Consider the following 27,242-nt stretch of genomic DNA (forward strand, 5'->3'; position numbering starts at 1 on the left):
CTTTGAATGTTTTGAAATGGTTCCGTTTTAAGCTCCTGCGCTTCCCCCCCCCCCCGTGGCTTGGTGGGAAAATGACCATATATGGGCAGGATTGGACTCGGGTCTGATCCTTTCCACCAATAGCCGGCCAGCATTGGCCCTCGCTCACTGGTGTGAAGACCTGCAGTGAGAAGATGTTGTCCTTCAGTTACATTCTGATAAATGCTTCACTCGTTTGCCAAGAAATTATTCCAAAGAATAAGATAAAAATAGCCGACCACAGAATCTGTGCCCACGGTTCATCTGATCATTCATTCAGAAAACCAGTGTGAGCGGAGCAGGAGGCACTGGAGATGGATTTTATAATTAGTGAGCTGACTTTGAATTTATGTTATTGGCTCGAAGGGAAATGTGGCAATCAGTTGGAAAATATTTAATTCATCAACCCTTACAATTTGGGTAATGAGAAAACCCATATATTTGGGCCAATAATTCTACACAGCAGTGAATGGGAAGGAGTTTGATCCACTTAATTCGATGCAATAGAGTGGATTGGGGAGGGGAACAGTCTAGTGAATAGCAGAGAATGGGGAAGTATCGGGTTATTGGGATTCAGTGAAGGGGGAGGGGATTTCATCCATCAGATTCTACTTTCATATCCCTCTCCGTCCCGTGGACCCCCTCCCTAACCCTAACTCTTCGTGGCACAGCACCCTGGGCAGGTATCTGGGTTGTGTACACAGCGCTGTGTCTATCCTGGTATCTGGGTTGGGTACACTGCGCTGTGTCTATCCTGGTATCTGGGTTGTGTACACAGGGCTGTGTCTATCCTGGTATCTGGGTTGTGTACACAGGGCTGTGTCTATCCTGGTATCTGGGTTGTGTACACAGGGCTGTGTCTATCCTGGTATCTGGGTTGGGTACACTGCGCTGTGTCTATCCTGGTATCTGGGTTGTGTACACAGGGCTGTGTCTATCCTGGTATCTGGGTTGGGTACACTGCGCTGTGTCTATCCTGGTATCTGGGTTGGGTACACTGCGCTGTGTCTATCCTGGTATCTGGGTTGTGTACACAGCGTTGTCTAATTCTGCAGATGTAAAGAATCTTACAACACCAGGTTATAGTCCAACAATTTTATTTGAAAATCACAAGCTTTCGGAGATTATCTCCTTCGTCAGGTGAATGTGGGACTCCTCGAACGTTTCGCATTTATAGTCAGAGAACAATACCTGGTGATTACAGATAATCTCTCCAACTGCCCATTGTCAAGGCAATCAAAATGTTCAGACAGAGAGGTGTTACCTACAGGACCACCGAATATACAAACGGCCAGAACACAAGACAGAGAGAGAGAGGGAGAAACATCCGAAAGGAAGTTACGGATGTTCTGACAGGCCCTGCGAATACACAGGATCTGCTCAGACGAGGAGGAACGCGATGGACACCTACAGACGCTGAAAGACGCCCTCGTAAGAACGGGATATGATGCTCTACTCGTCGATCGGCAGTTCCGACGGGCCACAGCGAAAAATCGCATAGACCTCCTCAGAAGACTAACACGGGACGCAACCAAGAGAGTACCCTTCGTCGTCCAGTACTTCCCCAGAGCGGAGAAACTACGCCATGTTCTCCGCAGCCTTCAACATGTCATCGATGACGACGAACACCTCGCTATGGCCATCCCCACACCTCCACTACTCGCCTTCAAACAGCCACCCAACCTCAAACAGACCATCGTTCACAGCAAATTACCCAGTTTTCAGGAGAACAGCGTCCACGACACCACACAACCCTGCCACGGTAACCTCTGCAAGACATGCCAGATCATCGACACAGATACCACCATCACACGAGAGGACACCACCCACCAGGTACGTGGTTCATACTCCTGTGACTCGGCCAACATTGTCTACCTCATACGTTGCAGGAAAGGATGCCCCGGAGCATGGTACATTGGCGAGACCATGCAGACGCTGCGACAACGGATGAACGGACACCGCGCAACAATCGCCAGACAGGAGGATTCCCTCCCAGTCGGGGAACACTTCAGCAGTCAAGGACATTCAGCCACCGATCTTCGGGTAAGCGTTCTCCAAAGCGGCCTTCGAGACACACGACAACGCAAAATCGTCGAGCAGAAATTGATAGCCAAGTTCCGCACCCATGAGGACGGCCTCAACCGGGATCTTGGGTTCATGTCACACTACATGTAACCCCACCAGCGAATAAAAGTTATCTGTTTTTAATACAACGGGTCATTCTCTGTCTTTCTCTTCCTTTCAGATGTTTCTCCCTCTCTCTCTCTGTCTTGTATTCTGGCCGTTTGTATATTCGGTGGTCCTGTAGGTAACACCTCTCTGTCTGAACATTTTGATTGCCTTGACAATGGGCAGTTGGAAAGATTATCTGTAATCACCAGGTATTGTTCTCTGACTATAAATGTGAAACGTTCGAGGAGTCCCACATTCACCTGACGAAGGAGATAATCTCCGAAAGCATGTGATTTTCAAATAAAATTGTTGGACAATAACCTGGTGTTGTAAGATTCTTTACATTTGTCCACCCCAGTCCATCACCGGCATCTCCACATCATAATTCTGCAGAGTCCTGAATCCTGCTTTTCTATGGGGGACAGGTGTTGTGAGAAAGATCTCAGATTACAGTCTTGATATAACTGACAAACCATCTGAGATTACCAGAGGGGAATTTAAAACAGGAACTGCAACAAAATCACCGATAATACTTGTTTGCTTTCTAGGTCAGTTGTGTCACATGTGTAATTCGAATTGCAAATAAGTGTTGTGATCACTATTATCCCCACGACACAATAACCCAACGAGGAACCACATCCACCAGAGGCCAGGACTGAAATCTCAATCCCTGGGTCTACTGTAATAGGCAACCTAATCCGTGTGAGTGTCACAAATTTGATAGCTGGTCCCGAGCTCTCGGTTTGCTGAAATTTACAGAATCCACTCCCCTGGAGCAGTGGAGGGAGAGAGAGAGAGAGAGAGAGAGAGAATGCCAGGAGAGAGAGAGAGAGAGAGAGCGCCAGGAGAGAGAGAAAGAGCTGGGAGAGAGAGAGCCAGAAGAGGGGGCGGGGGGGAAGAGAGAGAGAGAGGGAGAGAGTCAGGAGCAAGAGACAGGAGGGAGAGACGAGAGAGAAAGAGAGAGAGAGCTGGAGTGGGGGTGGTGGAAGAGAGGGAGCGAGGGGGGAGAGGGAGAGGGAGCCGGGTTGGGGGGTGGGGGGTGGGGGGAGAGGGAGCTCGGTTGGGGGGGGGGTGGGGGGAGAGGGAGGGCCGGGTTGGGGGGGGTGGGGGGAGAGGGGGAGCCGGGTTGGGGGGTGGGGGGTGGGGGGAGAGGGAGCCGGGTTGGGGGGAGAGGGAGCCGGGTTGGGGGGGGGGTGGGGGGAGAGGGAGAGCCGGGTTGGGGGGGGTGGGAGGAGAGGGAGGGCCGGGTTGGGGGGGGTGGGGGGAGAGGGAGGGCCGGGTTGGGGGGGGTGGGAGGAGAGGGAGGGCCGGGTTGGGGGGGGGTGGGGGGAGATGGGGAGCTCGGTTGGGGAGAGGGGGCCATGGCTGACACTATGAAGATGAACTTCAGAAACTGGGCCCACGTGTCTGCTCCTGATGATATTCCTTAAATATCACGGCTCCCGTTGCTCCCATTCTCACTGTTCCGATCAGCTTGTCCTCCCGATGCTCCTCACCCCACTGGACGTGTGCGGTGAACACTGATGGAGGGAGACAAGATTCCTGCCCGCCCCCCACAACATTAACCAGATGGGTCGTGGATCAAACCTTCACTGAACAATGGGGGTAAGAAATTAGCAGGTGGGCTGGTAATGGAAAGGCTGTTCCCTCCCTCCACCCCCTCCCCTTCACTACCCTCCCCTCCCCCTCTCACCTCCTCCTGAAGTTTGGCAGTGACGGTGATGGAGGGCGAGGGGGATGGAGGGTCAGGAGGACGGAGGGCCGGGGGAGAGGGGGGGGAAAGGAGGGCCGGGGGGAGAAGAGGGCCGGGGGGAGAGGAGGGCCGGGGGGAGAGGAGGGCCGGGGGGAGGGGGGGGCCGGGGGGAGAGGAGGGCCGGGGGAGGTGGGGTCCTGACCATTACCCACGGGCAGGAAGACCACCGTTAGCTGGTGACACCACAACTGTTTCCTGGCACTGCTCCAGTCAGCAACGTTCAGTGTTCTCGCTCCACATAAACCCACTCCTCCCGTACCTGTAAACTTTCCCGTAAAGTCTCGCACTCCTCCGTGAGTTGGGGTATGACCTCGGCCTCTTCCCTCAATCTCTCCAACTCCTGTGCAAAATAAACACAAACGATTAGAAATGGGTTTTGCAAACTCCACCTCACGAAGGTCACGGGCCCAGTCCCTGGGATTAAAGGGACGCCCAGTTTCTCAGAGTGGAAATTTCTAGAATGTAAAGTGGGCGGAATGGGGTTGAGATTGTTCTGTGACATCATCATAATCATCATAGAAACTTTGAGCCAATCAAAAGCACTCTTACATTTGTTAGAAGACATTAGTGTAAAGCTGTTAATTATATTGTGTGATTTATACCAGTTAATGTTCATTGTATCCCGGGGGGGGGTCGGGGACTCTCCGGTCCATGTGAGCGATGGAGGGTGGGGGTTATGTGGAGTTCTGGGAATAAAGGTTTACAAACAACTGAAGACGAAGCTCAGTCTCTCCTTCACCACTTGGATATCCAATTTAGAACAAAAACCGCCTCCAACACATCCCGTTCCCAGGGCAACACAATCCAGCTTCCTCATTCAACTTCCTCATTCAACTTCCTCATTCAACTAACATCTGGCAGCATTTTGTTTGAATGAAATGATTTTTAAACAGTCACATGTGGAGCGAGGCCGCCTGCCAATCACATCAGCCCATTAGGCCCCGCCCCTACGGCCCAAGGGTCCCAACACTCTGGGAACGGGCGGGATGATCCCGGGAACGGGCGGGATGATCCCGGGAACGGGCGGGATGATCCCGGGAACGGGCGGGAGTTTCTGGGAACGGGCGGGATGATCCCGGGAACGGGCGGGAGTTTCCGGGAATGGGCGGGATGATCCCGGGAACGGGCGGGAGTTTCCGGGAACGGGCGGGATGTTCCCGGGAACGGGCGGGAGTTTCTGGGAACGGGCGGGAGGTTCCCGGGAACGGGCGGGATGATCCCGGGAACGGGCGGGAGGTTCCCGGGAACGGGCGGGATGATCCCGGGAACGGGCGGGATGATCCCGGGAACGGGTGGGGGTTTCTGGGAACGGGGGGGAGGTTCCCGGGAACGGGCGGGAGGTTCCCGGGAACGGGTGGGATGATCCCGGGAACGGGCGGGAGTTTCTGGGAACGGGCGGGAGTTTCCCGGGAACGGGCGGGATGATCCCGGGAACGGGTGGGGGTTTCTGGGAACGGGCGGGAGTTTCCCGGGAACGGGCGGGATGTTCCCGGGAACGGGCGGGATGTTCCCGGGAACGGGCGGGAGTTTCTGGGAACGGGCGGGAGTTTCCCGGGAACGGGCGGGATGATCCCGGGAACGGGTGGGGGTTTCTGGGAACGGGCGGGAGGTTCCCGGGAACGGGCGGGATGATCCCGGGAACGGGTGGGGGTTTCTGGGAACGGGCGGGAGGTTCCCGGGAACGGGCGGGAGGTTCCCGGGAACGGGCGGGATGATCCCGGGAACGGGTGGGGGTTTCCGGGAACGGGCGGGATGTTCCCGGGAACGGGCGGGGGTTTCTGGGAACGGGCGGGAGTTCCCGGGAACGGGCGGGAGGTTCCCGGGAGCTGCAGTTGGCGACCCGGGAGAAACGGCCCTGGTCGGCGCAGTTCGCTCCTGTGCAGCTCCCCGGCTGTTCGTGGCCCGCAGCCAAACCGTGTTGTCTCTGCCCGGCCGGTCTCCCGGCTACTCGCAAACTCACCGCTTCCTTAATGGTTATGAGGATAATCCCATCGGGGCCAATGGAAATCGGCAGGAAACTCAGTGAGTCCCGATTACAGAGAGAGAGAGAGAAATCCCAAACACAGGGTGGGTGGGCAGCAGGAGTTCATGTCGGCCTGTGATCTGAACCCTTTTACGATATTTAATTCCGGGACTCAGGCAGCATTGGTGCTGCTCACAGACCGAGCCTCAGCTCCCCAACGCTAGGCTTCGGCTCCGGGAGAAATTTATTTATTATTTTTATAACTTGCTGTGTATTGTAAAAAGTCATAAAATTGTACGAAAGCTTTAGATAGAAGTTACTTCTATCGGTGATGTTTTGTTGAATCTCTGCGATTTACTTGATGTTTCTCATTGTGGTCGATACAGTAGAAACATCACAGAAGTAGTTTTTAATTTAAATGTTACCTATCCTTAAATCTTTCTATTCTTTTGTGTTCTTTCTTTGTTTTATTAATTATGATATTCATCTCACTATAAAACAAAGAGTCAAATATTTTATTTGGGGTTTGGAGATTGAGACACTGAAACTGAAGTGAATAAATTCCACCTCACGCCCTGAACTAACGCCCTCAAATATTGAAATATTGTCCCAGCTCCACAACTCAAACTACCGGAATAATCCACAATAAATCCGAGTGTTCCCCTCCGCCCAGCAGTGGATTAGACCCAAAGTATCGGCAGTCGGTTCCTGTAAATGCTAATAGTTCAAATACACTCTGATGTAGAATCTCGTCTTGTCCATTTCTAAAATTGTTTGTCAATTTTTTAATTACGTCCTGGAGGGAGACACTAGAACGAGTGAGGCTCTCATCAACTCCTCAAATCACAACAGTTTGATATACTTCACTCAAATTAAAGTCAATGTGGTTTCAATATCCCCCCGGAATTCACAAAGCAATATTTTTCCTTAAGAATATCCAGCAGGCTCATTTAATTTTGGTCCCTTGTCGCTGGAGTTTCTTCCCACGGCTGCTGAAAGTAAACGGATTTCTTCCACAGGCAAGTTCCACACATTCCAGTCACGGCTCCCGATTCCCGGGTGTTGGAGCCGGGAATCTTAGATCGGACAGTGTCAGTGCAACACACTCCCCCAAATCAGTTAGTATCTGCAGAGTAAAGCTCCCTCTAACCTCGCCCCAGCATCGTATCCGTGTCCCAAAGATGGAAGAGTTTACACTTTACAGTTTCCACCACCATTCTGCACAACACACAACCAATCTGTGAAATTGCCAATTTAGGGGCAGTTTTGTACGGTGGGCCCAATCCCTAGTGGAGTGAAGCTCGTCACACAGACTCTTACAGACCAGAGACAGGGGACACCGTCCCATCAGTCTGGGCTCCATCTGAATTCAGGTTCTAACAGGAGCGAGACCAACATCTAACCCACTGCCCCCACAGACTGGATTCTTTACCTTGAACTCATTTCATTGTTTCCTGATGCAAGTTTGCACTTTCTCCTCCAACCTCGGAGAATGAGCGAGGAGGCACTGACTGGACCCAGAGACCGATCATTGAAATACCTCACCCCCATCTTCAACAGCCTAAACACTGTGTTACTGGGACTAGGGCCTGGGGCTGGGGTCGGGGCCTGGGGCCCGGTGAGGCCTGGGGCCCGGTGAGGCCTGGGGCCTGGGGCCCGGTGAGGCCTGGGGCCTGGGGCCAGGGTCAGGTTGGGGGAGGGGGGATTAATGCCCTTTGATGAAACCATTTCCATCTCAATGCGCTTTTCCGTTAAGATGAGAAATCCACAAACCTGTTCCTTTTCATTAATTTCAGCCTCGAGCTCCTTCACGGTCAGGCTGAGTCGCACATTCCTTTCCTTCTCCTGATTAAAGTCAGTACATTGTGCCTCGAGAGCTTTAATCTGAGGCAGAGATAGAAAACTCAGTGATCCACTTGTTCTGTCTCCTCATTCAGCCCATTGAAATCAAAGCTTTAACTGAGGGTGAGTTTGAGCCGTGAACCATCGTGTGTTAGAGCAGCAGGTGAGGCATCTCTGGCCCCTCATTCATCTAATCATGGTCACCTGCCATCCAATAATCCCAGGAATGGATTATCGGGTCACCAACCGACCCAACATTGTCTGGGAATTAAAGATTAACCTCCAGGACTCTGCTGTGAGCAACTCAAGAAAAATCATCGGGCTTTTTCCATTTTCTTGAAAGACTCTTGTTTATTGGTTATAAAAATATTGGACGTGGGAAAAAAGGCTGTTTGATTGACAGTGAGAATCATCCAATTGAGTAACAAAGAGTCTGAGCACTTTCCGATTGGCCGTGGGAAGGTGGGGGGGGGCGTGACGGGCGACCAATGGCGGGAGTGTGGAGGTGGGAGGTCATGTGATGAAACCTCCAGGAATACGTCCAGCCAGAGTTGGCAACTCCGATATAGTATCGGGCGAGTGTGGGACAGGAGGAATATCCTCTCGGTCTCAGGCTGTGACGCTGATCAAACCACTGGTGTCAGCTCTCCGTCACCCTCCACATTGCCCCTCAGTTTGGGAACGTCGGCCCCTCCTCCGGATCTTATCTCCACACTCGCGGCATAAAATAAAGCCGCGGAAGGTTCTGGAACAGTGGGAATGGCGGCTGTGTGAGTGTGGGGGTCTCGGGCCGTGCTCCCCCTCCCCCACGGCCAGGCTGAGGTTTGGGGATTTCCGAGTGTAAACCTGCCTCTTCCTGTTCGAGACCCAACTTTGTGCTTTATTTCCAAGTGGGAAGGTTTTGTTAATTTTGCCCCAGGAGCGGCTCAAAGCCCAGAGAGTCCAAGAACCTTCCTCCAGTCTCATTGTCCAGAGGTTCAAACTTCTTTCAAAGATTAACTCAACGAAATATAATCACGTCTACAAATTTTAGGCACAGTGACAGAGCCTGTCCCTCGGTAATCACTTACCTGCTCCCGCAGTCTATCTCCCTCTTCCTTGCACTCCAACAGCTGTTTTTTCCAGTGATCTATGTTGTTTGTTGATTCCTGTAACGCAGCACTCAGGCGATTGTTGCTGTCCCTCAGGGTCTGAAGTTCCTGCTCCCACTTCTTCACAGGGATAGGACTAGGAGGGGAAAAAATCGTCACAGCCTCGCACCCTCCAGCTCACATTTGCTCACTTTCTGTGACCTCACATTTCTTTTCTCTGCACCCGTTTCTCAATAACTCCATAAAATTGCTGTTCTTGAGATCACCCTGTGGGGTACGGAGGTGTCTGAAATAACCGACAAAGGACAGTCCAATGTGTTAAGCTTTTGCCATCGTTACCCCAAGGCTTCATTTCACCTCCTCCGTGTCCGTCTCTCCTTTCAAAACATTCTCCTCAAGGATTCTCTATCCATCTCCCTGAACAGTACTTTAGATAGAAAGAACAACAGCTCACAGATAAAGGAGGAACTCTGTGTAAAGATTGTCGGCCCACAGTTTAAATTCTTCATTCTGTACTAGTTCCCTTAGCATAATAAACCAGCTGATCCCCATGGAAACCACTTGAAGGGTTGGCAGACTAGCAACCAAGGCCCACCCTCCTGCTCGAGACACCACCCCACGAGGGGGGAGAAAGTCCCGAATGCTCACGAGTGACCAATCTGGGCCTGGTACCTACAATGGTCAGGAGTCGGACACTCGATGCGAGGCCTGGTACCTACAATGGTCAGGAGTCGGACACTCGATGTGAGGCCTGGTACCTACAATGGTCAGGAGTCGGACACTCGATGTGAGGCCTGGTACCTACAATGGTCAGGAGTCGGACACTCGATGCGAGGCCTGGTACCTACAATGGTCAGGAGTCGGACACTCGATGCGAGGCCTGGTACCTACAATGGTCAGGAGTCGGACACTCGATGCGAGGCCTGGTACCTACAATGGTCAGAAGTCGGACACTCGATGCGAGGCCTGGTACCTACAAGTGCTCGAGTGCTGGCTGCCCAAGGAGGAAATCCAAATGGTGCAGTCGGCAGTGGCAACACTACAGCATCAGACACTCAGTAAGCCAATTGGAATAGCTTCATGCTAAAGTATGAGATTTTGAAAGAGAAAGTTGATTGGGTGATTGGGTAACTTTAATTATAAAGTGTTGGATTCTCAATTAGGACAGACTGAGAAGGACAGACTGAGTGAGTAGGACAGACTGAGTAGGACAGACTGAGTAGACACAATGCTGGAGCAGCAATCTATCGACCAGAAGTTGTGTGTTTAAATCCTAGTCTCAAGTGACATTCAACCAAACCAACTGTAGAAGGGATGGAAAACTGGATCAGGCAACAGAGTGCAGGCAGCGTCCCAACAACACTAGTGAGGCTGGGAAATGAAGAGAAAGAAGATAATGAAAATCTTCCAAAACAAAGAGCAACATGCTGATGATTATGGGACACAGTATTTTGCGCAAGGTCTGGATATGAGGATCGGGCGGGAAAGTGGAGTTGAGGTAAAAGATCAGCCATGACCTTACTGAATGGCGGAGCAGGCTCGAGGGGCCGAATGGCCTACTCCTGCTCCGATGTCTTATGTTCTTAAGGAAAGAGACGGCATGGAAAAATATTGGCAAGTAAAATCAAGGAAAACCCAAAGATATTTTATAAATACATTAAGAGCAAGAGAGTAACTAGGAAAGAGTAGGACCTATTAGAGATCAAAAAGGTAACCTGTGTGTGCAGGCGGAAGATGTGGGGATGGTTCTTAATGAATACTTTGTGTCTGTCTTCACAAAGGAGAGGATGATGCAGGGATTGAAGTTAAGGAAGAGGAGTGTGAAATATTGGATGGGATAAACATAGTGAGAGAGGAAATATTAAGAGGATTAGCATCTTTGAAAGTAGATAAATCACCAGGCCCGGATGAAATGTATCCCAGGCTGTTAAGAGAAGCCAGGGAGGAAATAGCGGAGGCTCTGACCATCATTTTCCAATCCTCCCTGGATACAGGCGTGGTGCCGGAGAAGACAGAGGGTGGTTGTAGAGGGTTGTTTTTCAAACTGGAGGCCTGTGACCAGCGGTGTGCCTCAGGGATCGGTGCTGGGTCCGCTGTTATTTGTTATTTATATTAATGATTTGGATGAGAATTTAGGAGGCATGGTTAGTAAGTTTGCAGATGACACCAAGATTGGTGGCATTGTGGACAGTGAAGAAGGTTATCTAGGATTGCAACGGGATCTTGATAAATTGGGCCAGTGGGCCGATGAATGGCAGATGGAGTTTAATTTAGATAAATGTGAGGTGATGCATTTTGGTAGATCGAATCGGGCCAGGACCTACTCCGTTAATGGTAGGGCGTTGGGGAGAGTTATAGAACAAAGAGATCTAGGAGTACAGGTTCATAGCTCCTTGAAAGTGGAGTCACAGGTGGATAGGGTGGTGAAGAAGGCATTCGGCATGCTTGGTTTCATTGGTCAGAACATTGAATACAGGAGTTGGGATGTCTTGTTGAAGTTGTACAAGACATTAATAAGGCCACACTTGGAATACTGTGTACAGTTCTGGTCACCCTATTATAGAAAGGATATTATTAAACTAGAAAGAGTGCAGAAAAGATTTACTAGGATGCTACCGGGACTTGATGGTTTGACTTATAGGGAGAGGTTGGATAGACTGAGACTTTTTTCCCTGGAGAGTAGGAGGTTAAGGGGTGATCTTATAGAGGTCTATAAAATAATGAGGGGCATAGATAAGGTAGATAGTCAAAATCTTTTCCCAAAGGTAGGGGAGTCTATAACGAGGGGGCATAGATTTAAGGTGAGAGGGGAGAGATACAAAAGGGTCCAGAGGGGCAATTTTTTCACTCAAAGGGTGGTGAGTGTCTGGAACGAGCTGCCAGAGGCAGTAGTAGAGGCGGGTACAATTTTGTCTTTTAAAAAGCATTTGGACAGTTACATGGGTAAGATGGGTATAGAGGGATATGGGCCAAGTGCAGGCAATTGGGACTAGCTTAGTGGTATAAACTGGGCGACATGGACATGTTGGGCCGAAGGGCCTGTTTCCATGTTGTAAACTTCTATGATTCTATGATTCTATGATTCTATGATTGGAGGACTGCTAACATTGTACCATTGTTTAAAAAGGAAATGAGTAATTACAGGCCAGTCAGTCTAACCTCGGTGATGGGCAAATTATTGGAATCAATTCTGAGGAACAGGATAAACCGTCACTTAGAAAGGCACAGAGTAATCAAGGACAGTCAGCACGGATTTGTTAAGGGAAGATCGTGTCTGACTAACTTGGTGGAATTTTTTGAGGCAGTAACAAGGAGGGTCGATGATGGCAATGCATTTGATGTAGTGTACATGGATTTTAGCAAGGCTTTTGACAACGTCCCACATGGCAGACTGGTCAAAAAAGTACAAGTCCATGGGATCCAAAGGAAAGTGGTTCACTGCAGGAAGATATCAATGGACTGGTCAGATGGGCAGAAAAGTGGCAAATGGAATTCAATCCAGAGAAGTGTGAGGTAATGCATGTGGGGAGAGCAAACAAGGCAAGGGAGTACACAATAAATGGGAGGATACTGAGAGGTGTAGAGGAAGTGAAGGACCTTGGAGTGCATGTCCACAGATCCCTGAAGGTAGCAGGACAGGTCGATAAGGTGGTTAAAAAGGCATATGTGGTACTTTCCTTTATTAGCCGACGCATAGAATATAAGAGCAGGGAGGTTATGCTAGAACTGTATAAAACACTGGCTAGCCCACAGCTTGAGTACTGTGTACAGTTCTGGTCACCACATTACAGGAAAGACGTGATTTCACTAGAGAGGGTACAGAGGAGATTGACGAGGATGTTGCCAGGGCTGGAGAATTTTAGCTATGAGGAAAGTTTCGATAGGCTGGGGTTGTTTTCTTTGGAACAGAGGAGGCTGAGGGGAGATTTAATTGAGGTATACAAAATTATGAGGGGCCTAGATAGAGCGGATAGGGAGGACCTATTTCACTTAGCGGAGTGGTCAGTGACCAGGGGGCATAAATTTAAAGTAATTGGTAGAAGGATTAGAGGGGAGCTGAGGAGAAATGTTTTCACCCAGAGGGTGGTGCGGGTCTGGAACTCACTGCCTGAAAGTGTGGGAGAGGCAGAAACCCTCAAGTCATTTAAAAAGTACTTGGATGTGCACTTGAAGTGCCGAAACCTACAGGGCTACGGACAAAGTGCTGGAAAGTGGGATTAGGCTGGATAGCTCTTTTTTGGCCAGCACGGACACGATGGGCCCAATGGCCTCTTCTGGGCCGTAAATTTTCTATGATTCTATGATTCTGTAAGAACCAGCTGGTTTTCCACAAGCACAAACTATCTGCGGTGAGTGAACCACACACAACAATAATGGTGAAAAACTAATGATGGGTTTATCAACAAACTCTGCTGTTCACTGGTGGCCCTGAGGGTCACACACTGAGAGTCACACACGGAGGGTCACACACCGAGGGTCACACACCGAGGGTCACACACCGAGGGTCACACACCGAGGGTCACACACCGAGGGTCACACACCGAGAGTCACACACCGAGGGTCACACACTGAGAGTCACACACCGAGAGTCACACACCGAGAGTCACACACCGAGGGTCACACACCGAGAGTCACACACCGAGGGTCACACACCGAGAGTCACACACCGAGAGTCACACACCGAGGGTCATACACTGAGAGTCACACACCGAGAGTCACACACCGAGAGTCACACACCGAGAGTCACACACCGAGGGTCACACACCGAGAGTCACACACCGAGAGTCACACACCGAGGGTCACACACCGAGGGTCACACACTGAGAGTCACACACCGAGAGTCACACACCGAGAGTCACACACCGAGGGTCACACACCGAGGGTCACACACCGAGAGTCACACACCGAGGGTCACACACCGAGGGTCACACACCGAGGGTCACACACCGAGAGTCACACACCGAGGGTCACACACCGAGAGTCACACACCGAGAGTCACACACTGAGGGTCACACACTGAGAGTCACACACCGAGGGTCACACACCGAGGGTCACACACCGAGAGTCACACACCGAGAGTCACACACCGAGGGTCACACACTGAGAGTCACACACTGAGAGTCACACACCGAGAGTCACACACCGAGGGTCACACACCGAGAGTCACACACCGAGGGTCACACACCGAGGGTCACACACCGAGGGTCACACACCGAGGGTCACACACCGAGAGTCACACACTGAGGGTCACACACTGAGAGTCACACACGGTGGGTCACACACCGAGAGTCACACACTGAGAGTCACACACTGAGAGTCACACATGGTGGGTCACACACCGAGAGTCACACACTGAGAGTCACACACTGAGAGTCACACACGGTGGGTCACACACGGTGGGTCACACACCGAGAGTCACACACCGAGAGTCACACACCGAGGGTCACACACCGAGAGTCACACACTGAGGGTCACACACTGAGGGTCACACACTGAGAGTCACACACCGAGAGTCACACACGGAGGGTCACACACTGAGGGTCACACACTGAGAGTCACACACTGAGAGTCACACACTGAGAGTCACACACGGTGGGTCACACACGGTGGGTCACACACCGAGAGTCACACACCGAGAGTCACACACCGAGGGTCACACACCGAGAGTCACACACTGAGGGTCACACACTGAGGGTCACACACTGAGAGTCACACACCGAGAGTCACACACCGAGAGTCACACACCGAGAGTCACACACCGAGAGTCACACACGGAGGGTCACACACCGAGAGTCACACACCGAGGGTCACACACCGAGGGTCACACACCGAGAGTCACACACCGAGGGTCACACACCGAGAGTCACACACTGAGGGTCACACACTGAGGGTCACACACTGAGGGTCACACACCGAGAGTCACACACTGAGGGTCACACACTGAGGGTCACACACTGAGGGTCACACACCGAGAGTCACACACTGAGGGTCACACACTGAGGGTCACACACCGAGAGTCACACACTGAGAGTCACACATTGAGGCACCTCCACAATAACCAGGATAAATTGGCAACATTCGCCTCTGAAATCAGTGTGTGAACAGACAACAGATCGCTGAAGGGGATTCGGGGAATGGAGCAGAGATCCAATGGATCACAGACCTACCCAGAATAGACCATCCAGAGTTACACTATCGTGGACAACTAAACCTCTTCAGGTGTAATTACTCTATCAATGACCTCATTAACGCCAGAGTCCATGTACAATTCCTCTAAACCCCCAGCACCGTGTCTCCCGCCCCCTTGGCCCTGCCAGGCTGTCACATCTCTCAGAGTCTCCTGGTCCCCGGTTTATAGAGGAATTATTCTCACCCTTGGGCTGGGCCCATCTTGATCCGGTTGTTGTTATTCTTCAGGAGGGTTTCAATGGAGGGCGGGTGAGTTGCTTTCTCATCATCTGTTCCATTGACACTTGACGCTTGAGTAGAGGGAGGAGTTTCATGGCTGGACTCCTGAAGCAAAAGTTGGAGTGAGGAATTCAGAAAACAAATGTAATCGTTAAACTTCAAGGCTTGGACGAAACTGATACCGTGGGGCTGAGGCACCGAGTGCTGACGTTGGGAACCTCTTTATGGAGAGTGGGGTAGAGGTTGTGTTGCACCCAGTGTGCGGGGAAACCTTCCCCGTGGTCTCGTTATTTGGGCAAAGTGGGGATGTCGGAGGCTGAAATTCCAAGGAGAAGTGACATCGAATGTTTGCCCCCAATTCTGAGGCTCTGAGACCCCACGTAACAGGCCGAGGGTCCTGGGGGGCGCGGAGGGGGGGGGCTGAGCAGGGGGCAGGGAATCTCCTCACAGGGGGGAAGGGGGGCTGAGCGAGGGGAGGAGGGGGGCTGAGCGGGAGAGGGGAAGGGGCTGAGTGGGGGGAAGGGGCTGAGCGGGGTGCAGGGAACCTCCTCACAGGGGGGAAGGGGGGGCTGAGCGAGGGGAGGAGGGGGGCTGAGCAGGGGGAGGGGAAGGGGCTGAGCAGGGGGCAGGGAACCTCCTCACAGGGGGGAGGGGGGCTGAGCAGGGGGGAAGGGGCTGAGTGGGGGGAAGGGGCTGAGCGGGGTGCAGGGAACCTCCTCACAGTGGGGAGGGGGGCTGAGCGAGGGGAGGAGGAGAAAGGAAAGGTAAACATTGGAGGGTCGTTCACTGTGAGACTCTCTGCCGCCTGGTTCTGTCGGATCTGTGCGGAGACCCCTCTGTGTATCCTCCACCCTGAGCTTACTCTGCAGCAGGAGAGGAGAATGGGAGAAAGATATTTTTCTCTCTCTCTCTATAAGCTTCTCTCTGCCATTCTCACCTAAAGGCAGTGACGGTGTGAGCTCAGTCAGTTCCACAGTCTACACCTAGTGTCATGAGACCAGATGTGAACGGCTCGATCTTTAATTAAAGGTCCTGTGTGTAAACCATCACATCTGTTCTTAGCGCAAAATAAATCAGCTCAAGTAACCAATGGAATTCACTGAGATTTATTTGAAGAACAGGTTTACACACAGGACGTTTAATTAGAGGTCTGGACAGATAAGAAGGACAAACTAATGATGTTACTGAACTAATAATCCAGTGAACGTGAAACTGTCGGATTGTCGTAAAAACCCATCTGGTTCACTAATGTCCTTCAGGGAAGGAAACCTGCCGCCCTTACCCGGTCTGGGCCTATAGGTGACTCCAGTCCCACACCAACAAGGTTGACTCTGAACTGCCCTCTGAAGTGGCCGAGCAAACCACACAAGGGCAACTAGGGACCGGCAATGAATGCCGGCATTGCCAGCGATGCCCACATCCCCAGAATGAATTTTAAAAATTGCTTTCTCAACCTTCCCATAAATCACATTTATAACAGAATAAATACATATAATAATTCTTACCAGTTTGTTTCTCCTTTAACCCTTAGACATTCACCAACTCTACTCTCCCCAGGCCTCTCCTTCCTCAGCAGCCTCAGTCTGGCCTCATGCCTCACTCTTTCACACATTCACTTACGTGAGAATGATTGCTGGAGGTCTCGGTTTTCTCCTGCGAGCGGTCTCTGGCCAGTTTCGCTGCCTCCTTTACCTCCTGGAACTTCTCCGCAAACTGCAATATATTAACAGTAGAATTATGGGCTGTTTGGGACCGAGCAATGTTTAGGATAATAGACGCTGTCAGTGGGTTAATGGCCACTAAATCCGGCAAAGGCTTCAGATTACCTCACGAGGATTCTAGGCCCAACAAGCCTGTCTCTGTTGGACTGACCTTCTCCTCACATCCCTCTATTTATTCTCTCTGCGGAAATGCCGTTTGATCCCAATTATACGGTTTATCTGACTGTCCCTGGCAAACTTATTCCATAACTCAATAATCCTCTGGCATAATCTGCTCCACAATCTTGAAAACTTCAATTACATCACCTGCAACTTCCTATATTGTAAAAAAAAAGCCCAACTTTATTTAATAATAACTTAACCTCCCGTCCCCTCTGGATCTTTTTAAAGGTAATAATAGTTCCCCTGTGATTCGATGACCAGAATTGCCCAACATTTTACCCAGCACCAACTTCCCTCTTCTGATTTCCACTCTCTGCTAATACAGCCCAGGCCCAGGAGAAAGGCGTCTGCATCGGCAGGTCTCTGGCGTCTACGTCACGCGGCATCGTGTGAGGACGACACTGCCAGACTCGTCCAACTTACAACACAATGTCAAGCTCAGGGTCACTGCACACTCCACAAATGGGTTTTAACTCCCAGCTTGGAAAGTTCCCGACTGACTGTGTTTCCCATTTCCAGGTCCAGCTGCTTCTTAAGGCCTTCATGAGGATGGTACTTCGGTGCTAAATTATGGGATGGTTTGTGCCATGGATATTTGCCCATTAAGAACAGTCTTCAGACTGTCTCGTCTGGTTCAATGTAGGATGAACACAGCTGACAGAGACAAGGTCTTCATCCTAGGAATGAGGCCGGGTTTGAAGTCAGCTCTGAGAATGAAGGGAGTGAAGGGAGTGAAGAGAATGAAGGGAGTGAAGGGAGTGAAGAGAATGAAGGGAGTGAAGGGAGTGAAGAGAATGAAGGGAGTGAAGGGAGTGAAGAGAATGAAGGGAGTGAAGAGAATGAAGGGAGTGAAGGGAGTGAAGAGAATGAAGGGAGTGAAGGGAGTGAAGAGAGTGAAGGGAGTGAAGAGAATGAAGGGAGTGAAGAGAATGAAGGGAGTGAAGGGAGTGAAGAGAATGAAGGGAGTGAAGGGAATGAAGGGAGTGAAGAGAATGAAGGGAGTTAAGGGAGTGAAGGGAGTGAAGAGAATGAAGGGAGTGAAGGGAGTGAAGAGAATGAAGGGAGTGAAGGGAGTGAAGGGAGTGAAGAGAATGAAGGGAGTGAAGGGAGTGAAGAGAATGAAGGGAGTGAAGGGAATGAAGGGAGTAAAGGGAGTAAAGGGAGTGAAGGGAGTGACGGGAATGAAGGGAGTGACGGGAATGAAGGGAATGAAGGGAGTGAAGGGAATGAAGGGAGTGAAGGGAATGAAGAGAATGAAGGGAGTGAAGGGAATGAAGGGAGTGAAGAGAATGAAGGGAGTGAAGAGAATGAAGGGAGTGAAGAGAATGAAGGGAGTGAAGGGAATGAAGGGAGTTAAGGGAGTGAAGGGAGTGAAGGGAGTAAAGGGAGTGAAGAGAATGAAGGGAATGAAGGGAGTGAAGAGAATGAAGGGAATGAAGGGAGTGAAGAGAATGAAGGGAGTAAAGGGAATGAAGGGAGTGAAGGGAATGAAGGGAGTAAAGGGAATTTTTTTTTTATTCGTTCACGGGAGTGAAGAGAATGAAGGGAGTGAAGAGAGTGAAGGGAGTGAAGGGAGTGAAGAGAATGAAGGGAGTGAAGGGAATGAAGGGAGTGAAGGGAGTGAAGGGAGTGAAGAGAATGAAGGGAATGAAGGGAGTGAAGAGAATGAAGGGAGTGAAGGGAGTGAAGAGAATGAAGGGAATGAAGGGAGTGAAGAGAATGAAGGGAATGAAGGGAGTGAAGAGAATGAAGGGAGTGAAGGGAGTGAAGAGAATGAAGGGAATGAAGGGAGTGAAGAGAATGAAGGGAGTGAAGGGAGTGAAGAGAATGAAGGGAATGAAGGGAGTGAAGGGATTGAAGGGAATGAAGGGAGTGAAGAGAATGAAGGGAGTGATGGGAGTGAAGAGAATGAAGGGAGTGAAGGGAGTGAAGAGAATGAAGGGAGTGAAGGGAGTGAAGAGAATGAAGGGAGTGAAGGGAGTGAAGAGAATGAAGGGAGTGAAGGGAATGAAGGGAGTGAAGAGAATGAAGGGAGTTAAGGGAGTGAAGGGAGTGAAGAGAATGAAGGGAGTGAAGGGAGTGAAGAGAATGAAGGTAGTGAAGGGAATGAAGGGAATGAAGGGAATGAAGGGAGTGAAGGGAGTGAAGAGAATGAAGGGAGTGAAGGGAATGAAGGGAGTGAAGGGAGTGACGGGAATGAAGGGAGTGAAGGGAATGAAGGGAGTGACGGGAATGAAGGGAATGAAGGGAGTGAAGGGAGTGAAGGGAGTGACGGGAATGAAGAGAGAGCCGACAGCACCTTATTCACCCGGGTCCCCTCTCCCTCTCTCACTCCCTCACTCTCTCCATCACACTCACAGTCTCACTCTCTCTCTCACTCTCTCTCATTCTCTCCATCACACTCACACTCTCACTCTCTCTCTCTCACTCTCTCTCACTCTCTCCATCACACTCACACTCTCACTCTCTCTCTCACTCTCTCTCACTCTCTCCATCACACTCACACTCTCACTCGCTCTCTCACTCTCTCTCACTCTCTCCATCACACTCACACTCTCACTCTCACTCTCTCTCTCACTCTCTCACTCTCTCCATCACACTCACACTCTCACTCTCTCTCTCTCACTCTCTCTCACTCTCTCCCTCACACTCTCATTCTCTCCATCACACTCACACTCTCACTCTCTCTCTCTCACTCTCTCCATCACACTCACACTCTCACTCTCTCTCTCTCACTCTCTCTCACTCTCTCCCTCACACTCTCATTCTCTCCATCACACTCACACTCTCACTCACTCTCTCTCTCTCACTCTCTCTCACTCTCTCCCTCACACTCTCATTCTCTCCATCACACTCACACTCTCACTCTCTCTCTCTCACTCTCTCCATCACACTCACACTCTCACTCTCTCTCTCTCACTCTCTCTCACTCTCTCCCTCACACTCTCATTCTCTCCATCACACTCACACTCTCACTCACTCTCTCTCACTCTCTCCCTCACACTTTCATTCTCTCCGTCACACTCACACTCTCTCTCACTCTCACTCTCACTCCCTCACTCTCACTCCCTCACTCTCACTCTCTCTCCCTCACTCTCACTCCCTCACTCACTCTCACTCTCTCACTCTCACTCTCACTCACTCACTCTCACTCTCTCACTCTCACTCTCATGTCACGCTACACGTAACCCCACCAGCAAAAAGGGGGGAAAAATTATATGTTTTTTAAAATTCTCTCTCTCTCTCTCTCTGCCATTTTGAGTTTCTTTCTGCCTGCCTGTGTAATAGACACAATGTATATCGAGTGTACTGGGACGTGCTGTTCTCCGTGACTGGCCTGTTTGAATAACAACGACACCTTTTGATTGGTGTGATGCTGTCCCAACATAGTATAAGATATGCGATTTGAGAACCTTTTCATTCATTCATCTGACGAAGGAGATAATCTCCGAAAGCTTGTGATTTTAAAATAAATTTGTTGGACTATAACCTGGTGTTGTAAGATTCCTTACATTTGTCCACCCCAGTCCATCACCGGCATCTCCACATCTCACTCTCACTCTCTCTCACTCTCACTCTCTCTCTCTCACTCTCACTCTCTCTCACTCTCACTCTCTCTCTCTCACTGTGTCCTACCTTGGTTAACAGTTGCTCTGAGGAGAAGCCCAGACCAAAGACTGTGTTGGCTCGACTGTCTGCCCATTGTCCGAATTTCTGCGAGGTCTTTGTGAAGGCCATGTTTGGGGTGATGGTGCTGTTTATAATCACCTGGGAAACGGGAACGGAGAAATTCCATCAGGTTTGCAAATCTTCATTTAATTTAAACAAAAAAAAAGAATTGTGGGTAGAGAGAGGCTTTCTCAAACGGTTTCTCCTTTTCCCACTGGTTCACGTTGCATTTCTCACCTGTGACTGTCTCCAGCCTTTCACCCGACCTGCACCACTCTCGCTCGGAGTTACAGCCCTCACTCCCTGTCACAATCACCCACTCTTTGTTTAGCATCTTCCACACAGAGATCTCTGTGTGAGACTCATGGACTCAGACCACTGTCCCATTGGGCCAAACTGTGGCATGTGACACTGCTTTGGGCGTCACATTAATTTTAATTTTGAAATCGATGAAGTTTCTGAGCTCCAATGATTTTATTCATCAAGTATTGGGGGGAATGAGTTCCACAGTCTAGACTCAACACTCTCTCAGTGCCCCCCCTCCTCATTTACTAACTTCAGATGCAGTGAATGGACATTCACGGAAACAAAAACAATTTGTTCAGATGCAGCAACAAGTTAGTGAACAATTCGCAGCACAGCAAGGGTTAAATTGAAGATTCATAGACTGAGACATTTCCAAAGGAGGTTAGCATCTCTTGTTCATTCATGTCTTCATCTGTACTCTGTTCAGAATATCACATCATTACATCAATAACAGAATATTCCCCATTGCTAACTGTACAGCTCAAGGGGAGAAGGACAAGTGAGATACAGCTGGGGACCTGAGAGAATGAGAGAGACAGAGAGAGAGACAGAGGGAGTGAGAGAGAGAGAGAGAGAGAGAGAGAGTGAGAGAGAGACACACAGAGACAGAGAGAGAGAGACAGAGGGAGTGAGAGAGAGACAGAGAGACAGAGGGAGTGAGAGAGAGAGACAGAGGGTGTGAGAGACAGAGGAAGTGAGAGAGACAGAGAGAGAGACAGAAAGTGAGAGACAGAGTGAGAGACAGAGAGAGAGACAGAGAGTGAGAGACAGAGAGAGAGAGACAGAGAGTGAGAGACAGAGAGTGAGAGACAGAGAGAGAGAGACAGAGAGACAGAGAGTGAGAGACAGAGAGAGAGAGACAGAGATAGAAAGAGAGAGAAACAGAGAGAGAGAGACATAGGGAGTGAGAGACAGAGGGAGTGAGAGAGAGACACACAGAGAGACAGAGAGAGAGACAGAGGGAGTGAGAGACAGAGGGAGTGAGAGAGAGAGACAGAGAGACAGAGACAGAGAGATAGAGACAGAGAGACAGAGAGTGAGAGACAGAGGGAGTGAGAGAGAGACACACAGAGAGACAGAGAGAGAGACAGAGGGAGTGAGAGACAGAGGGAGTGAGAGAGAGAGACAGAGAGACAGAGACAGAGAGATAGAGACAGAGAGACAGAGAGTGAGAGACAGAGGGAGTGAGAGACAGAGGGAGTGAGAGAGAGACACACAGAGAGACAGAGAGAGAGACAGAGGGAGTGAGAGACAGAGGGAGTGAGAGAGAGAGACAGAGAGACAGAGACAGAAAGATAGAGACAGAGAGACAGAGAGTGAGAGACAGAGAGTAGGAGACAGAGATAGAAAGAGAGAGAGACAGAGAGAGAGAAGAGAGAGAAGAAAGAAATAACTTGCATTTATATAGCGCCTTTCACAACCTCAGGACGTCCCAAAGTGCTTCACTGTCAATGAAATGCTTTTTGAGGTGTGGTCACTGTTGTAATGGAGGAAATGCAGCAGCAAATTTGCACAACAGGATCCCACAAACAGCAATGTGATAAAGACCAGGTCATCTGTTTTAGGTGTTGATTGAGGGATAAATATTGGCCAGGACACCGGGTGGCTGAGGCACCTTTTGGTGTTGGACAATCTTTAAGTTACTGCTTTGGTCCAATAAATAACGGAATAGTTTTCAGCTGTTCTCTTTCCTGTGCACAGAGCTCCGTGTGATGGGAGGAGACGTAACGATTTGCTCACACCTGGACTGACCTGTGCAGTGAGAAACTGCAGCTTCGACTCCAATAAACCTCAGATCTAAAAGCCCATTAAAACTGGAGATGGTGTTGGAGTCCGGACTGAGCTATTTATTGCTACTGACTCCCACACTGCTCTGGGAATAATGTTACCAAACGAGTGGTCCTCCATACCCAGTGTTGCTAGAAATAGGGATGATTCTAACTGGACACTGCACTCCTCATCTTAAAACAAGCCCCAACTATAGACTCCCTCACTCCAAGAGCTCACAGCACTCTCCCCTCCCCCACCCAGAGTAATCCAGTCACTCCCCTCTCCCACCCAGAGTAATCCAGTCACTCCCCTCCCCACCCAGAGTAATCCAGTCACTCCCCTCTCCCACCCAGAGTAATCCAGTCACTCCCCTCCCCACCCAGAGTAGTCCAGTCACTCCCCTCTCCCACCCAGAGTAATCCAGTCACTCCCCTCCCCACTGAGTAATGCAGTCACTCCCCTCTCCCACCCAGAGTAATGCAGTCACTCCCCTCCCTCACCCAAAGTAATCCAATCACTCCCCTCCCTCGCCCAGAGTAATCCAGTCACTCCCCTCTCCTACCCAGAGTAATCCAATCACTCCCCTCTCCCACCCAGAGTAATCCAGTCACTCCCCTCTCCCACCCAGAGCAATCCAGTCTCCTCATTCGCCCCTTTCCTCCTTGATGACTCCCAAACCAATCCCTCGGGTGCTGAACAAAAGTACTTTATTGGCTGTGAAGCACTTTGGGACATCCTGAGGATGTGAAAGGCGCTATATAAATGCTCGTTGTTTCCTCCTCATCAGCAGAGCCTTATATAAAGATGGGAATGTAAACATTTTGTACCTGAGTATTAGTGACCATTAACAGCCCATAAATACACACTCTGTGTCTTTAAACACACTCAACCCTCTCTGTGCACCATCAGCATCTCCCCTTGTTGCCCGGGACGTGTGGGTGAATAATGACAATGTTTGCAGTTTGCCCTCAAAAGGCAGCATTTTCCTGAAGGTCCCGGGAATTAACTTCACGTAGAGTGGCCCTGAGACAAACAGCAGAAACCCAGCTCGAGACAAGGAGCAAGGGCCATAGCAAAACAATTATAGTTTGTGCTGCAGGATTAGACACACGGGACGTGTTAACCTAAAGTGAGATAAAGTAAACTTCACGAGAGAGTGGGCGTGGAACACACAATTAAATTGGACAATTATCACTCGGATCAGACTCTCCAGGAATCAATAAAGAGCTGAGACAAAATGAGAAAGGGGGAAATCGCCTGAGAAACGCTGTTCAACTCTTTACTGCCCAGCGAGAAACTCGGTTTCAAACCACTACCGCAGCCATTCAAGAAGAAGGCCCATCACCACCTTCTCAGAGTGAAGGGACGGGCAATAAATGCCGGCCTTGCGACGCCCACATCCCCAGAATGAATTTTTTAAAAAAGGGAGGGAAAGAAAAAGAGGGAGAGACTCAAAGCTCTGCCTCGGGGCAGCTCACAGGTGTTGGAGGATGTGTTATTTCATAATCACCGGAGTGTTAAATCGGACAGTGAACAATGTATTATTCTGCTGCAAACACCACAATGTCTAACTCCTGTAATTAGGCACATCCTGAGGACTCGAGCGATAAAAGGAGGAGAGAGAGAGGAGAGAGAGAGAGAGAGAGTGGAGCGCGGGATCAACGATAAAAGGAGTGAGAGAGGAGAGAGAGAGAGAGAGAGTGGAGCGCGGGATCAACGATAAAAGGAGGAGAGAGAGAGGAGAGAGAGAGAGAGAGCGGAGCGCGGGATCAACGATAAAAGGAGGAGAGAGAGAGAGAGAGAGAGAGCGGAGCACAGGATCAACGATAAAAGGAGTGAGAGAGAGAGGAGAAAGAGAGAGAGAGAGAGCGAAGCGCGGGATCAACGATAAAAGGAGTGAGAGAGGAGAGAGAGAGAGAGAGAGTGGAGCACGGGATCAACGATAAAAGGAGGAGAGAGAGGTGAAAAAACCCTAAAGTGACGTCGGCACAAGGGAAGGAGCTGATTGGTGAGTGGCTGGTGAGTGTTTTATTTTAAGTCTTTAAGTTTATTTAATAATCTAATAAATCGAGGCATGGCAGGGCACCTCACTCCCGTCCAATGCCCATCCTGTGCCATGTGGGAACTCCAGGACGCTGCCCGTGTCCTGGACAATCGCAGGTGCAGGAAGTGTCGTCGGCTGGAGGAGCTCGAGCTCCGGGTTTCGGAGTTTGAGCAGCGGCTGGAGTCACTGCAGAGCATCCGCGAGGCTGAGAGCTACGTGGACAGCACGTTTCAGGAGGTGGTCACCCCGTAGCTTAAGAGAGTGCAGGCAGAGAGGGACTGGGTGACCGCCAGACAGACAAGGAGGAACAGGCAAGTAGTGCAGGAGTCCCCTGAGGGATCTCACTCTCTAACCAGCATTCAGTTCTGGGTACTGGTGAGGGAGAGGGTTCCTCTGGGGAGTGCAGCCAGAGCCAAGACCACAGCACCATGGGTGGCTCAGCTGTACAGGGGGGAGGAGGAAGGTCAGGAGAGAAATAGTGATGGGGGAGGGTATAGTTAGGGGAGCAGACAGGCATTTCTGCAGTTGCAGACGTGATTCCAGGGTGGTGTGTTGCCTCCCTGGTGCCAGGGTCAAGGATGTCACTGACCGGCTGCAGAATATTCTGGTGGGGGAGGGTGAGCAGCCAGAGGTCGTGGTCCATATCGGTACCAACGACATTGGTAGAAAGAGGGATGAGGTCCTGCAGGCAGATTTTAAGGAGTTACGAAAGAGATTAATAAGCTGGACCTCAAGGGTAGTAATCTCCGGATTACTCCCGGTGCCTCGCGCTGGCAAGTATAGAAATAGGAGGATAGAGCAGATGAATGCGTGGCTGGAGAGATGGTGCAGGAGGGAGGGCTTTAGATTCCTGGGGCATTGGGACTGGTTCTGGGGGAGGTGGGACCTGTACAGGCCCGGACGGGTTGCACCTCAACAGAGCCAGGACCAATATCCTCACGGGGAGGTTCGCTGGTGCTGTGGTGGGAGGGGGGCTAAACTAATTTGGCAGGGGGATGGGCACCAGGATGTAGCATTGGAAAGGAGAAACAAGATGCACGAAGGATACAAAGGATTGGGAGACACAGATAGCACTAGAGTAAGTAATAGTACAGTAATAGGTGGGATCAGACTAGGAGAGAATACAAGAAAGTCTAAGATAGGTATACAGTGCATGTGTGTAAACACACGAGGTGTGGTAAACAAGGTCGGTGAGCTCCAGACGCAAATAGCCACATGGGAATATGATGTCATGGCGATAACAGAGACCTGGCTCAAAAAAGGGCAGGATTGGGTACTAAATATTCCTGGATACAAGGTGTTCAGGAAAGATAGGGAAGGAAAGAAAGGAGTGGGTGGCAGTATTGATTAAGGAGAATATTACAGTGTTGGAGAGAGAGGATGTCCTGGAGGGGTCAAGGACAGAATCTATTTTGTTAGTGTTAAAAAACAATGGAGGTGCCATTACACTACTGGGTGTATTCTATAGGCCACCAACTAGTGGGAAGGATATGGAGAAGCAAATTTGCAGGAAAATTACAGAGAGGTGCAAGAGCCATAGAGTAGTGATAATGGGGGACTTCCACTATCTTAATATAGACTGGGATAGTAATAATATAAGGGGCAAAGAGGGGGAGGAATTTTTGAAGTGTGTTGAGGAGCTCTTTCTTGACCAGTATGTTTCCGGCCCAGCGAGGAAGGAGGCATTGCTGGACCTGGTTCTGGGGAATGAGGCGGGCCAAGTGGAGCAAGTGTCAGTGTGGGAACATTTAGGGAGCAGTGATCATAGTATCATAAGGTTTAGAATAGCCATCGAAAAGGACACGGACCACTCTAAAGTAAAAATACTCAATTGGGGGAGGGCCAATTTCAATGGGATGAGAACAGATCTGGCCCGGGTAAATTGGAATCAAAGATTGGCAGGCAAAACTGTAATTGAACAATGGGCGGCCTTTAAGGAGGAGATGGTTCGGGTACAGTCTAGGCACATTCCCACGAGGGGTAAAGGTAGGGCAACTAAAGCCAGAGCTCCCTGGATCACAAAAGAGATAGAGAGTAAGATGAAGCAGAAAAAAGGGGCGTATGACAGATGTCGGGTTGATAACACAAGTGAGAACCAGGCTGAATATAGAAAGTTCAGAGGGGAAGTGAAAAAGGAAATAAGAGGGACAAAGAGAGAGTGTGAGAATAGACAGGCAGAAAATATAAAAGGGAATCCAAAAGTCTTCTACAGGCAAGTAAACAGTAAACGGGTAGTAAGAGGAGGGGTGGGGCCGATTAGGGACCAAAAAGGAGATCTACTCATAAAGGCAGAGGGGATGGCCGAGGTACTAAATGAGTACTT

The 27,242-nt window shown here is 50.2% G+C and overlaps 1 protein-coding gene across 3 annotated transcripts in view; it reads right to left on the reverse strand.

Moving 5' to 3' along the window:
• homer2 (homer scaffold protein 2) overlaps positions 1-27,242 on the reverse strand; it is a 48,724-nt gene that overhangs the window by 2,491 nt on the left and 18,991 nt on the right. For 2 of the 3 annotated variants that reach the window (XM_067971246.1, XM_067971244.1), the window contains exons 3-8: positions 20,767-20,898; positions 16,868-16,960; positions 15,213-15,352; positions 8,819-8,975; positions 7,680-7,790; positions 4,203-4,283 (exon numbers count right to left, since the gene is read on the reverse strand). In XM_067971246.1, the coding sequence (XP_067827347.1) occupies positions 4,203-4,283; positions 7,680-7,790; positions 8,819-8,975; positions 15,213-15,352; positions 16,868-16,960; positions 20,767-20,898 (714 nt within the window). The remainder of the gene's footprint in view (positions 1-4,202; positions 4,284-7,679; positions 7,791-8,818; positions 8,976-15,212; positions 15,353-16,867; positions 16,961-20,766; positions 20,899-27,242) is intronic. The other variant, XM_067971245.1, reaches the window with a different exon arrangement.

This window comes from Heptranchias perlo, chromosome 34 (genome assembly GCF_035084215.1).
Source record: "Heptranchias perlo isolate sHepPer1 chromosome 34, sHepPer1.hap1, whole genome shotgun sequence".
NCBI classification, from domain to species: Eukaryota; Metazoa; Chordata; class Chondrichthyes; order Hexanchiformes; family Hexanchidae; genus Heptranchias; species Heptranchias perlo.